This window comes from Danio rerio, chromosome 5 (genome assembly GCF_052040795.2).
Source record: "Danio rerio strain M-AB ecotype USA chromosome 5, GRCz13ab, whole genome shotgun sequence".
Lineage (NCBI taxonomy): Eukaryota > Metazoa > Chordata > Actinopteri > Cypriniformes > Danionidae > Danio > Danio rerio.
The window spans coordinates 16,286,261-16,300,000 of NC_141025.1; the positions used below are offsets into that span (position 1 = coordinate 16,286,261).

The 13,740-nt window shown below is 29.9% G+C and overlaps 1 protein-coding gene across 14 annotated transcripts in view; it reads right to left on the reverse strand.

Moving 5' to 3' along the window:
• Positions 1 to 13,740, reverse strand: part of taok3a (TAO kinase 3a) — a 135,523-nt gene that overhangs the window by 53,698 nt on the left and 68,085 nt on the right. For all 14 annotated transcript variants that reach the window (XR_015491029.1, XR_015491028.1, XR_015491025.1 and 11 more), the window contains exons 2-6: positions 13,132 to 13,342; positions 7,298 to 7,369; positions 5,202 to 5,303; positions 4,986 to 5,031; positions 3,143 to 3,239 (exon numbers count right to left, since the gene is read on the reverse strand). Coding sequence is in view for 8 of the 14 variants with exons in the window: in XM_087253305.1 (XP_087109431.1) it covers positions 3,143 to 3,239; positions 4,986 to 5,031; positions 5,202 to 5,303; positions 7,298 to 7,369; positions 13,132 to 13,266 (452 nt within the window). In the remaining 6 variants the exon portion in view is untranslated. The remainder of the gene's footprint in view (positions 1 to 3,142; positions 3,240 to 4,985; positions 5,032 to 5,201; positions 5,304 to 7,297; positions 7,370 to 13,131; positions 13,343 to 13,740) is intronic.

Consider the following 13,740-nt stretch of genomic DNA (forward strand, 5'->3'; position numbering starts at 1 on the left):
ATAGAAAAAACTAAACAAAATAAAAAACAAAGAAAATATAATAAACCAAACTAAAATATAAAATAAAAACTATTAATTTAAAAAAGAAATAAATATGAAATAGGAAAATAAAATAAGAAAAGTAAAATATATATAGAAAATATAATAAACCAAGACAAAATATAATATAAAAACATTAAACTAAAAAAATAAATAAATAAAATAAATAAATACTTACAAATTTGTATCTATATTAATGTCAAGCAAAACTACTCACTAGCTAGACCTCTACAAACTGAATTAGAAAAAAAATGTTTTATCAGAATCCTATGACAAATTATATTTCCTTGTTTTATAGCAAATTAGTCAATGGCTCTAAAGAAACATCAAAATCTGAGAAAGATTCTTGGTGTACAGATTTACAATATGACCTGACAGATTTAGAATGGAGCCAAATATGAGTTAAAACCCAGAACGTGTCAATAAACACTAGATTTAAAATGATCCAATATAACTGGGCAATGCGCACCTACATCACACCTGAAAAACTTTACAAATTTAACCCAAACATCCTAGATATACATTTCAAATGCCAAAAATATAAAGGAACTTTCTTTCATTGTATCTGGGAATGTGAGTTGATTAAGATTTTCTGGCAAAATGTAATAACATTAATCTCGTTAATTATTTTAAAACCAATTCCAGTTAGACCTGAAATATGCGCTTTTGGTTTATTTCCTGTAGGTTTGTCATTATCAGGTTATAAAACTATAATGATTTATATGTGTCTTGTTATTGCAAGGCGTTTGATGGGACTATTGGAAGAACACAGAAAGTCCATCAATTGATCACTGGCTAAAAGATTTGACACATTACATTGCATATTACACCTACAGTATGAAGGGCAAAATAAAGAACTACCATAAAATTTGGGATCTGTTTTTACAATTTTTGGAACAAAACTATACAATGGCACAAGCAAATATCTCTCACACTATTGATTAATTGATTGATGTATGTACACATGTATTTTTATTTGTGGAATACAGTATATGTTTTTCTTTGCCTTAGGCCATGTATAACAATACATGTACCTGCTACACTGAATATGGATGCTTTGGGGGAGGGAGGGGGGAAGAGTTAAAATGTAAAAAAAGTGTATTTTCATGTTAAATTTCAAGTGTTTTTTCTACAATAAAAAAATGTAAAAAAAAAATAAAATAAATAAAAAATAAATAAATAAATCAATCAAAAAAAGAAAATATAACAAACCAAACCAAAATATAAAATAAAAAATTAAACTAAATAAATATAGAATATAATAAACCAAGATATAATAAAAACAATTTTTTACTAAATAAAAAATAGAAAATATAACATACCAAACCAAACCAAAATATAAAATAAAAACAAAATAATAAAATAAAATATGAAAAATAGAAAAAACAAAACAAATAAAAATATATATTAAACTAAACTAAAATATGAAATAAATCAATTAAACAACAAATAGAAATAAAACTAAATAATACAAACTATTAAATAAAACAACATGAAAATAATTAAACTAAATATAGAAAAACAAAACGGAAAAATAGAGCTGCATTACTGGAAGCTAAAGAAACAGATAAGAACTCATTTGCTGTAAAGCATGCTCAATAAATGTTGACACGTGTAAATGTGTTATGGATTATTACTTTAATCATAACAACCTATTTACATTTTAGACTAAAGACTAAACTGAATATAATAAACTTGGAATAAACAAAAACACTGTATGTAATTGATGATCTCCAATAATATCATTCTGGTCAGATCAATGCTAAAAAATAAGCTTAAATAATTAAAATACAAAATGAGAATCCAAAAGTAAAAACAGAGCTGTGTTACTGGAAGCTAATAATAAAACTGATAAAAAAAAACTCACACATTGTAAAGTAGTTAAATAAAGCATGCCCAATAAATGATAAGCTGACACATGCGTTCTTGCTGATATACTGATGTACACAGATAAGTACTTTAATCAAAAGTATATCCTGAAAACCAAGAGGACAAACTCTAAATTAGGCAAATAAAATTCAGCTTTGATATAACTCATTATATAATTCTAGTAAAACCTGAAAAAAATTTAAGACAAAATAAAATACAATTTCTGAAATAAATAATGATGCAAATGACAAAATAGAGAATAAAAAAAATATTCAAAACTATTCAAAAAAATGTATTACAAATATAACAAGGTTTCAGACATTAAAACTACAGAGCACAAACTTTTTTTATAGTTTACAATAATATAATTTTAAAGTTGCCTAAAATAAAATAAAATAAAATGTAAAAAAATAGCTTTAGTTTTATTTGAGTTAGGTCAATGCTGAATAAATAAAATGAACTAACGAATGAAAATGAAAATAAAAATGAAATTAAATTTAAATAAATTTAAATTACAAAATTTAATAAGATAAAACAAATAAAATAAATTAAATAATTCAATTTAATAAGATTTAATAAATAAGATAAAATTAATTAAAATTAAGACAGCAAACTCTAAATTAGGAAAATAAAATTAAGCTTTAATATAACCAATTAATTTATTGTAATCAGATCTGAAAAAAAAATTAAGTTAATTTTCAGTTTCAGACATTAAAACTTTAGAGCACAAACTTGGATTATAAAAAGATATATATTTTTAGTTTATAATAATATAATTCTAGTTTCTAAAACAAAATAAAATGTCAATTGTTTTATTCGAATTAGTGCAATGCTGAATAAACTAAAACTCAAATTAAAATTACATTTAAAAATTAAATTAAATTAAATTAATTAAATAAAAAATGTAAATAAAACAAAATAAAATAAATTAAAATAAAAAATTATTTAATAAAGAAAAAAAAATTTAAATAAAAAACAATTCAATTCAATTCAAGTTCATTTAATTTAATAATAAATTAATAAATAAATGAAAATAAATACAATTAAACAATAGCACTGCTTTGTTGTATTATATGAGTCAATGCGGAATACAACTAAACAAGTTATCAGTACACAATATCATCTACTTGCCTACAATAAAATCAAATGTAGATAAAAATAGCACTGCTTTATGGTAAGCGTACGTAATGTACCGGTATGTAAATGGATATCGGTCTGCTGGAGAGAGACTCACCTGTGGATCATGTTGTGGGAATGTAAGTAAGCCAGTCCTAGCAAGGCACCGTGGGTAATGGCAGCAATTTCAACCTCTTGGAGGGGTTTCTTGTGAACTGGACAAAGAAGAGTATGCTTGATTACACCTTAACATGAACAAATTCAATATTTGTTGTTTTTGTTGTGGTGCTCAAAAAAATAATAATTCAAAGTGAATGGACAAAACGGCCTTTAAATGAAAAGGGTCGCGAACTTGAAAAATCTAAAATCTTTTTTTTTTTTTTTTTGAAATACAAGTTATTACTATACTATATTTGTAACACTGGGGCAATTTTTTTATCACCGACTTTTAATGCATTGTGACTAAACAAAGGCCTCTAATGTGAATGTTCACACTGATGTGCAAATCATGAGTCATAAAAAATAAATAAAAATAAATAAAAACATAAAATAAAATAGTTTTTGGCTCGATTATTTGATTGACTGGTAAAAACTGACAAAATTACAGGTTGCAACTAGTTAATAAATAGCGAGAGAGGCAAACGAAGGTCTAAACGGAAACCAAATTATGAAGATACTCTAAAGACAAAAAAAATGCTTTTCTTTAGTTCTGATCTCAACATTATAAAAGAGAAGATGAACTTCATTTTGATGCAGTTCTAGATAAAATAAAACACAAATATATTTTTTAAAAGTAACTAAATTAAATTTAATTTAATTACATTCAATTCATTTCATGTGGTTCATTCTGCTGTGGTGACCCCTGGTAATGCGGAGGAAAAATATTATAGGAAATACTGCGAAATATTCCCTACTCAGTTAAATAATATTTGGGAAATAAAACAAAAATGATAATTAAATTTAAAATATTAAACTAAAATTAAAATCAATGACATGAAAATTTATAAAATATTTTTTTATGAAAGATAAAAAAATTAAAATAAAGAAAATTAAATTTTAATTAAACAAGTTAAATTACTGTAAATTTAAATTAAATAAAAATAAAAATAAATAACAACAAAAATAAATAAAATATTTTTTTTTTATTAAAATTAAAACAAAAATAAAAATATAAAAATTTAAACTAAAATGAAATAAAAAAATTTAATGAAAATAAAAATTAAATGAAAATAAATAAAATAAAATAAAAATAAAATTAAAAAGTTAAATTAAAATAAAATAATGTAAAAATTTTAACTAAAATTAAATGAAAATAAATAAAATTAAAATGAAATTAAAATCAATAAAATAAAATACAAATAAAAAGTTAAACTAAATTAAAATTTAAATAATTAAATTAAATAAAAAAAAAATAATTAAAATAAAATAAAAACAAACCACAGGAGGGCTGTAACTTTGACTTCAACTGTATATTGATTATATTCTAAGTTGACCTAAGAGAATGACATATAAAACCATAAATACATTTAAACAGATGCAGCCTAAATTACTCATCCGATGACATAATGGCAAGTTAAACTGGAATCTCTAAATTATTCTTTCACACATGCGTGCGCACACACACACACACACACACACATACATACATACGGAGTGATAATTGAAACCAACAGTCTATCATTAAAGCTGTGCCTGTTACCATGACGACATCTCAAGGAAACAAAAACATGAAGGCGATGGCGGTTTTGGTAGTGACACTGAAATAAAACACAATGGGCTTTATAATGTGTCTGGGATGTGGTTAATAAAGGCCTTCAGCGCGGCCTAAAAAACACATGACGGCTTGAACAATTACCTCTCCTTCTGTAGGGGTGGGTAACTGTGCGTCTATGCTGTACTTATACACTTGAAAGCGTGTTTGTGTGTGTGCGCGTGTGCGAAAGTTTTAAGTGTGAACTCACCCTCTAACAAGTCTGAAGCGGAGCCGAGACAATACTCCATCACAAGCTTAACGGGAAAAAAACAGATGAGATTATCGCAAAAAAGCAGACATGGTTGCCCCAGGGAATGATGGGAATTAACTTCAGGTAAACTAAGCTGAAAGCAGTACTTAAAACAGTTCCCTTGGCTCAGAAATGCGTTATTATATTTGTATGGCTCTTAATGGCAGTACTGACCCATGCTGTGTTGTCCTTCAAGTAGCAGCCTTTGTATTCAATGGTGTTTGGATGACGCAGCTGTTCCAGAAACTTCACCTCTTTGATGATGTCCTGCCACTTCTGAAAAGGGGATGAACATGAACACACACACACACACACACACACACACACACACACACACACACACACACACACACACACACACACACACACACACACACACACAAACACAAACACACACACAAACACACACACAAACAAACACAAACACACACACAAACACACACACAAACACACACACAAACACACACACACAAACACACACACACAAACACACACACACACACACACACACACACACAAACACACACACAAACACAAGCATAGATACACACATCTGAATATCTGTACTTTTGGTTTGGTTTTTGTGCAGATTTTATATCTGTACTGATTATTGAAGAGCAGAATTGAAGATAAATGTAAATACAATGTCAATACAATTATGACATTTTGTGAATAAAGGCTTACATAATTTACACAGGACTCGAAATTAACTTTTTACTCGGTAGCACCGGTGCTCCCAACTTCAAATATTTAGGAGCACCAAAAAAATTGTCGCAGCAGAAAAAAATTTAGGAGCACCCACAAAAAATTAATGAGCCCTAGGTGTGTCAAAATGAATTGTTTCTTCGGTGCACCGCGATGCAGATGTGGACAATTCAATATCCGTTCAGTAACATTTTACTGTACAATTTAAAAAATAAATTTTTTTTGTAAAATACAAATGCTGTTGTATTTTGCATCATTGTATTTACACTATCTGTATTTTGCACAACCTGTATTTTGCACCGTCGTTGTATTTACTTAAATTTTACATTTAGGGGACATTTGCTCTGAACACGCAGTGAATGCAACACATCGAGATTCGGTGTACTTTTTACTCTACAACCGTTTGCATTCCCGCGGTCACAAAAGCTCCTGTCACCTGACTGCGGAATACCTTGAGTGATTGACAGCTAATATAAACCAATTTAGCAGCAGCGAAGACTGATTCAGCACGTTTTTAGAAAAACAATCCAAACAGGTCGCATGAAAACCATTATTTGCAATCGCACAAATGCTCCAAAATATATTATGAGGGCACATAGCTTAAATTTCAAGTGCATATGTGACCAACATGCTCGCAATTTTGAGCCCTGTTACAGCAATTACATATTAAGAAGAACAATTACATCAAGTCATAATATATACCTGAAATAGAGTAAAATATTAACACTTTTTATTACATATTCATACTTTTTGTTTTTATTATTTAGGTGAAGAATTACAATATTAGTAAATAAATCAAATTAAAAATGGTAAATACACGTGACCCACTGGTCCTACTGCACCCAACCCAATCTGAGCTGGGATTAAACTGGCGATTCTTTGTTTGGCCATAGGAGAAATAGTCATGCCCAACTGAGCCTGGTTTCTCATCAGGTTTTTAAATTCTTCACTTTCGCCAATTGGTGAAGTTTTTTCCTTGCCACTGGCATGCTTGGTTCGGGATCTGCAGAGCTCCGCATGGATGGATTTGCTCTTCAATGTTTGGACTCTCAGTAGTGATTATTAAACCACATTGAACAGAGCTAAACTGAACTGACCTTAAACACTGAAAACTTACTAAACTGACACTATTTCAATTTACTATAATCCTCTATGTTAAGCTGCTTTGACACAATCTACATTGTAAAAGCGCTATACAAATAAAGGTGAACTGAATTTGTATGGGAATCGGTTGCTCTAACAAGGAGGCTAAAGACCATGGCCTCTAGCGTCAGTTCATGTTTTGCTCTCTACATAAAACATTGATTCATACGTCATAAGCAAACCTCATCCAGATATCTACAACTTGAATAGATAATACAATCAATGCATTTTTATATAAAGAATATTTAAATAAATGCATTGATTTTATTATCCATTCAATTTGCAGGTATTTGGATGAGGTTTGCTTATGACGTATGAATCCACGTTTTACCTAAAGCAAAACATGAGCTCATACAAATACAGGGTAAAACTATCAGTGTTTCACAAAAAAAAAAAAAAAAAAAATGAAGTGTGTCTCTCACCTCAGTGGTTTGCTTGCCATTGTAGGACATCTTTTTAATGGCCACCACCTCATTGGAATAGGAGTTTCGGGCCTGCAGAGAAACAAAACATGACATATTTGACACTTTTCTTTACGCTTGTTTAAATTTAATTTGAAACATGTGCTGAAAATGTCTGTTGAAAACATCTGTATTTCTTAAACTCATCATGAAATCTCAATATTATACGTTTCCATTACGATCTGTGCTAACCATGCTATTTTAGAAAATATAAATAGGAAAATATATAGACATGCTGTTCATAACATGTTTAAAAAACAATGCAACATAACCAATGACTAATTTTAGTGCAAAACAAATGCATTGTGCACACTAAGTTTGTTTGTAATTTAGGATTAGCACCCAGGCTAATTTTACTGCTAAATAAACGCAGTCAACACATTTTATATTTGAGTGCAGAAAAATGCATACATCCTCAGCTCACAGATTCATGTTAAGTTATTTAAAACATAAAACACTAAATCAAAGGCTATAACATTAAGCCATATTACACTGGCAGAGATTTGCTCAGATACATATTTTTACCGCTATGATGGTGTGCGCTAGAAACCTGTTCAAAATCCTGTTCAAGTAGGGCATTTTTCGTGGTTACTGGCTGATCTTGGTTATTAGACATCTCTCTGCATATCTACACCGCGTTCACCGTGGATGATGTTTACACATGCTGTAATGTTTTACACCTCCGTGGCTGCACGCTTCACGGTTCATTCACAAAATATGTCCGCGTCTACGCTTCACAAAGGGCAACAGCCAATCACATTACTTTTACAGGTTGCATAAATGTGATTGGCTATCCTCTGCTCTATGGTAGTTGCATGAAGTGATTAAACTAGCATCTATTTGACGATTTAAAGTTCACTCTTTGACGTTGACGTAAGAAAAATAAAATGCAAAAAAATTACTTTAAATAATCCGAGAGCAGTGTCATTCAGTGAACCACCTTAGTGTGTAAAGCTGCATGTAGCTCAGGTCAAAAAACACGTGATCTAAAGTGTTACGGCAGAGCATTACAGTCGACTAGTCGGTAAAACCCCAAGTATAAACCAAAACTTTATTTATTAATGTAATTTATTTCTGTAATGGCAAATTAAGACATCTTAATTTGCAGATTTTCTGTTTAAGAAAGGTCTTCTCATCATCATCGTTGTCGTTATCGTCGTTATCGTCATTAAACAGTACTTGAAAAAAAATGATATGTCCATTTGATATGTCCTCTGAAAAATGTGTACAATAATTACACAATTACGAAAATTTACTTACAATAACTGTCTTTAAAAATATAAAATATAAAAAATAAAAATCTAATAATAAATACAAAATTCACAAAAAAAATAAAATAAAAACTAAGATTATGCAAAAGGATAATACTTTACGTTTAAGGTTGAAATTATATTATTATTATTATTATTATTTATATTATTATTATTATCATGTCATGTTGAACTTTATTACACTTGGATAATAGATTTTATTATTCTGTATAATATTATAACATTATAATATTATATAATGTTATGTACTAACACAATAGTTTAAATAACTCATTTCTAATAACTGATTTATTCTATCTTTGCCATGCATGATGACAGTAAATAATATTTTACTAGATATTTTTTCAAGACACTTCTATACAGCTTAAAGTGACATTTAAAGGCTTAACTAGGTTAATTAGGTTAACTAGGCAGGTTAGGGTAATTAGGCAAGTTATTATTTAACAATGGTTTGCTCTGTAGACTATCGAAAAAAAAAAAAACTTAGAGGCTAATAGTTTTGTCCTTAAAATGGTTTTTAAAAAATTAATAACTGCATTTATTCTAGCTAAAATAAAACAAATAATACTCTCCAGACATACTGTGAAAACGCCCTTGCTCTGTTAGACATCATTTGGGAAATATTTAAAAAAAAAAAAAGAAAAAGAAAAGAAATAATATTAATTCAAAGAGGGGATAATAATTATGACTTCAACTGTATATATATATATATATATATATATATATATATATTTATTTATTTATTTATTTATTTTTTTTTTTTTCTTTAATATCAATTATTCCTGTAATGGCAAATTAAGAAATTTTAATATGTTGATTTTCTGAACAAGAAATGTCCATCATTATCATCATCATAAACTACTGTTGTTTGATTTTTTTTTTTTCTGAAAACCTTAAATGTTTTTACAATGTTCTATTTTAATACATTACACATATACTCACTGAATACAAACCTAACAGATCATTCAGATCATTAAGATCAAGTAAATTCCAAGAGTTATGAATCTGCTTTCAGCTACTATGCCCCCACTGCTGGGATCAGCTTCCAGAAATGATCAGATGTGCTCCAACATTAGGCGCACTCAAATTAAGACTTAAAACACATCTGTTCAGCTGTGCCTTTACTGAATGAGCACTGTGCTACGTCCGACAGATCACATTACTGTATTGTGTGTTTCTATTTTTTTTTCATTCTTTTATAACCTGTTTTAACACATTCTAATATCTGTTAATTATTATATAATCATAATTTAATCAAAAATAATAATTTTAAATTCTTTATTGCTTTTATTTTCTTGTTTCTTTTATTCTTGTTTATGTAAAGCACTTTGAATTTCCATTGCGTATGAAATGTGCTATATAAATAAACTTGCCTTGCCTTTTTCAATTCTACATCCATTTGGAGCAAATGTATTTTCCTACCATTATAAATGTTACAAATGTCACTTCCGTTTAACTGCGAGTGTCCTTGCTGAATAACAGTATTCATTTTTTCTCACTGACCCCTAAACATTTGAACAGTAGCGTCTCGTAAGTCATGAATGCTATAGTTTGACCACTGTAATGGCCAACAGAAGTGTGCACGGCGGACAGTAATGTCTTGCTGTATCATGAGGCCAGCTGGTCTTCACGTTTAAACGGGCTGAACATCTGTCTTGAGAGCATGGTCTCCTAGTTATTCTTTCCCCTCGAGACCAGCCCTACATCTGGATGGCCAGTCAGCACGAGAGCGTGTGTGTGCGCACGCGACAGCATTTGAGAGAAAGAGAGAGAGAGAGAAAAAGGGGGGATTTGCACGACGGATTCCAGTCTTGCCACAGATTTGGAATCAAAGGCTTTATGCTATTAGTTCTCAGATTAGGAAATGCACAAGAACTTGTCATGAGGCTGCAGTTCTTGTATTTGACAAAACCGCTGCACTGTAGTGCGGTTTCAAAAATGAAGTGACACGCTCCACGTTTAACTATGGTTAAGAACTGACTGACATGGAGAAGAAGAAGGGGGGTGGGGGGGCAGGCTTAGGTATTAAAAGCTATTCTAGTCTCTGAAGTTTTAATGTCTGCAACTATGTTCTTTTCATCTTATACAGAACTTTAAAAAGGTAGTGGAAATTGGGTATTTAAAAGTAGCTGATAAAAATGATCGAATAGAAAAGCTGGGGAGGAAAAACACATTTAGTAGAAAAGGCCCTGAAGGGCATGCTATATATTTTTAGTTATGTTTCTGTCAAAAGATGCAAATTCGACTTGTGCATAAAACAAAAATATAAAAAAGAAATAGGCATAAAGCATTTGTTTCTAAAGCACTGCTTCCATTTAGTGAGTAAAAGCAAACATAAACAGAAGCATCACTTCCTGATAAACTGCCACCAAATATCGTAAATAATATTCTAATAGATATTTTTCAAGACACTTGTATACAGCTTAAAGTGACATTTAAAGGCTTAACTAGGTTAATTAGGTTAACTATGCAGGTTAGGGTAATTAGGCAAGTTATTGTATAACGATGGTTTGTTCTGTAGACTATCGAAAGAAAAAATAGCTTAAAGGAGCTAATAATTTTGACCTTAAAATAGTTTTTAAAAATTTTAAAACTGCTTTTATTCTAGCCTAAATAAAACGAATAAGACTTCTTCCAGTAGTAAAAAAAAAATGTTATGAGACATACTGTGAAAATTTCTTTGCTCCATTCAACATCATTTAGAAAATTTAAAAAAAAGAAGAAAAAAAATCATAGGGGGGCTAATAATTCTGACTTCAACTATTGCGATCTTTTGTCTTTTCAGTGCGGTTTATTGTGCCAATTAAGCACAAAATGACTTTCATTGAAAAATACATAAAAAAAAAAAAATAAAATAAAAAAGCATGTCGCCATGACACAAGAACACCAATACATACTAAAAACATGTTGTAACTGTAGTGCTATTTGATGCTAGTTGGTTTTAATTGTTCATGTATTTTTTAACTGCATTTTGGTTGTGAAAGTTAAGTACTGTATTTGTAAACAAGTTTATATATCTTCAATAAAAAGTATAATTATTAAATGTATTTGAATGTAATTAAACATTGTAAATGTCAAATGATTCGTTTTGCTATTTCAATTTATGGAGTATGGAAAGATGTAATTTTAAATAGGATTGTAAAAATAAGTTTGTATAATTGAATAGATGTAAAATTAAAATTTTCTTGATTCGTTGTATTCATTTAACTTGAATTCATACAATTTAGGGCTTTATTCGGTGAACCTTTTAAACTTGGCTTTATAAAGCACCATGGTTCATTTTAGCAACTTAAAAGATTAGTGCTATATAATACCAAAAATGTTTCTCTATGATTACCAGCTATTTCTTTATGATTACCAGCTATTTAGCACCCCTTATGGTTCAATTTAGCACCTTTTATGGCTCTGGTTTAGTGGTTCTATTTAGCACCCTTTTATGGTTTTATATGCACTTTTTATGGTTCTATACAGCACCATTTGACAAAGGTTCTATAAGAAAAAGATTCTGCTATGATTAAGAGCCAAGGCACCACTTTTGGTGCCATTTAGCACCTTTTTTCATTTTTTAGAGTGTACTGGATGATATACTGTAGTGATTAAGTCAAGTCACACAAGCAAAAGAGCTGTTTTTCTGAATATTGTCATGTGATCACAACAGTTCACCAAACAAGAAGTTACATTTATAACATTACAGTTTGTTTTAACTTTAGTTGTTTCTCAAATTAAAATATAGCCTAAGGAGCCTAAAAAGAAAGTTTCTGTCATAGGGCATAAAAATAAAATTCAAAACAATAATTCAATTATAATATTATAATTTCATAATAGCCGTGTGCTTCATTTCCAAATGAATCAGTCATTCTAAACAAATTGTTTGAACGAAAGATTAAAAAAATAAATTCACTGGTTAGGACAGGGGCTAATAAGAACACAACAGAGTGAATATAGCAATTAAAAACGCTAGTAAATTCTCCAAATGCAGCCAAAATACCACCACAAATACACTCAAAAAATACCCTATTTATAGTTAATCACTATTTTGCTAATGTGTCTATTGTAACACTTTAGAATAATGTTCAATTATTCAATGCACTTACTAACATTAAGTATAACTAATTTTGTAAATCATTAATTAATCATAGTTCAACATTTAATATTGCATTATTAAAACCCAAAGTTGTGCTTGTCATCATTAGTTAATGCACACACAGTGAGTTAACATGAGCCAACACTTACCAATAATATTAACATGAACTAACACTAACTAGTAACATTAACTAATGTCAACATAGACGAATCAATACCGCAATAAATTTATCGCAAATTGTTTGTTCAAGTTAGTAAATACATTAACATTAACTAAAGAGCCATTATTTTAAAGTGTTACATGTTAAGTGTTAAGGTGTTACATTGACCCCTACTACAGAGGCATCAATGATATCAAGATAATTACATTTTGGTAAACTATTACAGTATTTTCCACATTACAGTAACTGAAAATAATAATAATAATAATTAAATACTCACAAAATAAACTGCTCCGAAACTCCCATGGCCAATCTCGTGCAGGTCGCAGAAGACTTCTTCTGGGTCATCTTTGAAAAAGAGGTTGGCAAACTCCGGGTCTTTCACCGCCCCCTTCCGTGTGGACGTTGGCATCATGAGTTAAACAGAACCTCCGATGTCCACGTGCTTCTGCTCGCCTTCATTCAGCAGGCCCGGCATTTACCTGCTTTGCCTGTGGAAAGAATGGAGCGGATTAAAATCTGACTGCTCGTCTGTGTCAAGTGAGGGTCGTGCACAGACGAAAGTGAGTTAAAGGATTAAACCCTTTTCTTCCTAGCATTAAGGTGCATTTTTTTAAACACTTGTGGAAAATACTAAACATGTTAGTAGGGCCCATGTTGTTTTAAGCTTGTCTGCTTTCAAACAGTACTCAAAAACCTATTAAATCAGATTGCTTTTATTTTGTGAATGCTAATGTGGTTAAATTTACTCAAACAGCCACAAAACATCATCTATTCTCAGTCTACTAACTGAAGACACGATCGGGATGGGAATTGTGCTGAGGAAAACCAATCTAGGGTGTACAGTATACTGTATATGCTCAACCTTTATATGCACTCACTGAGCCAA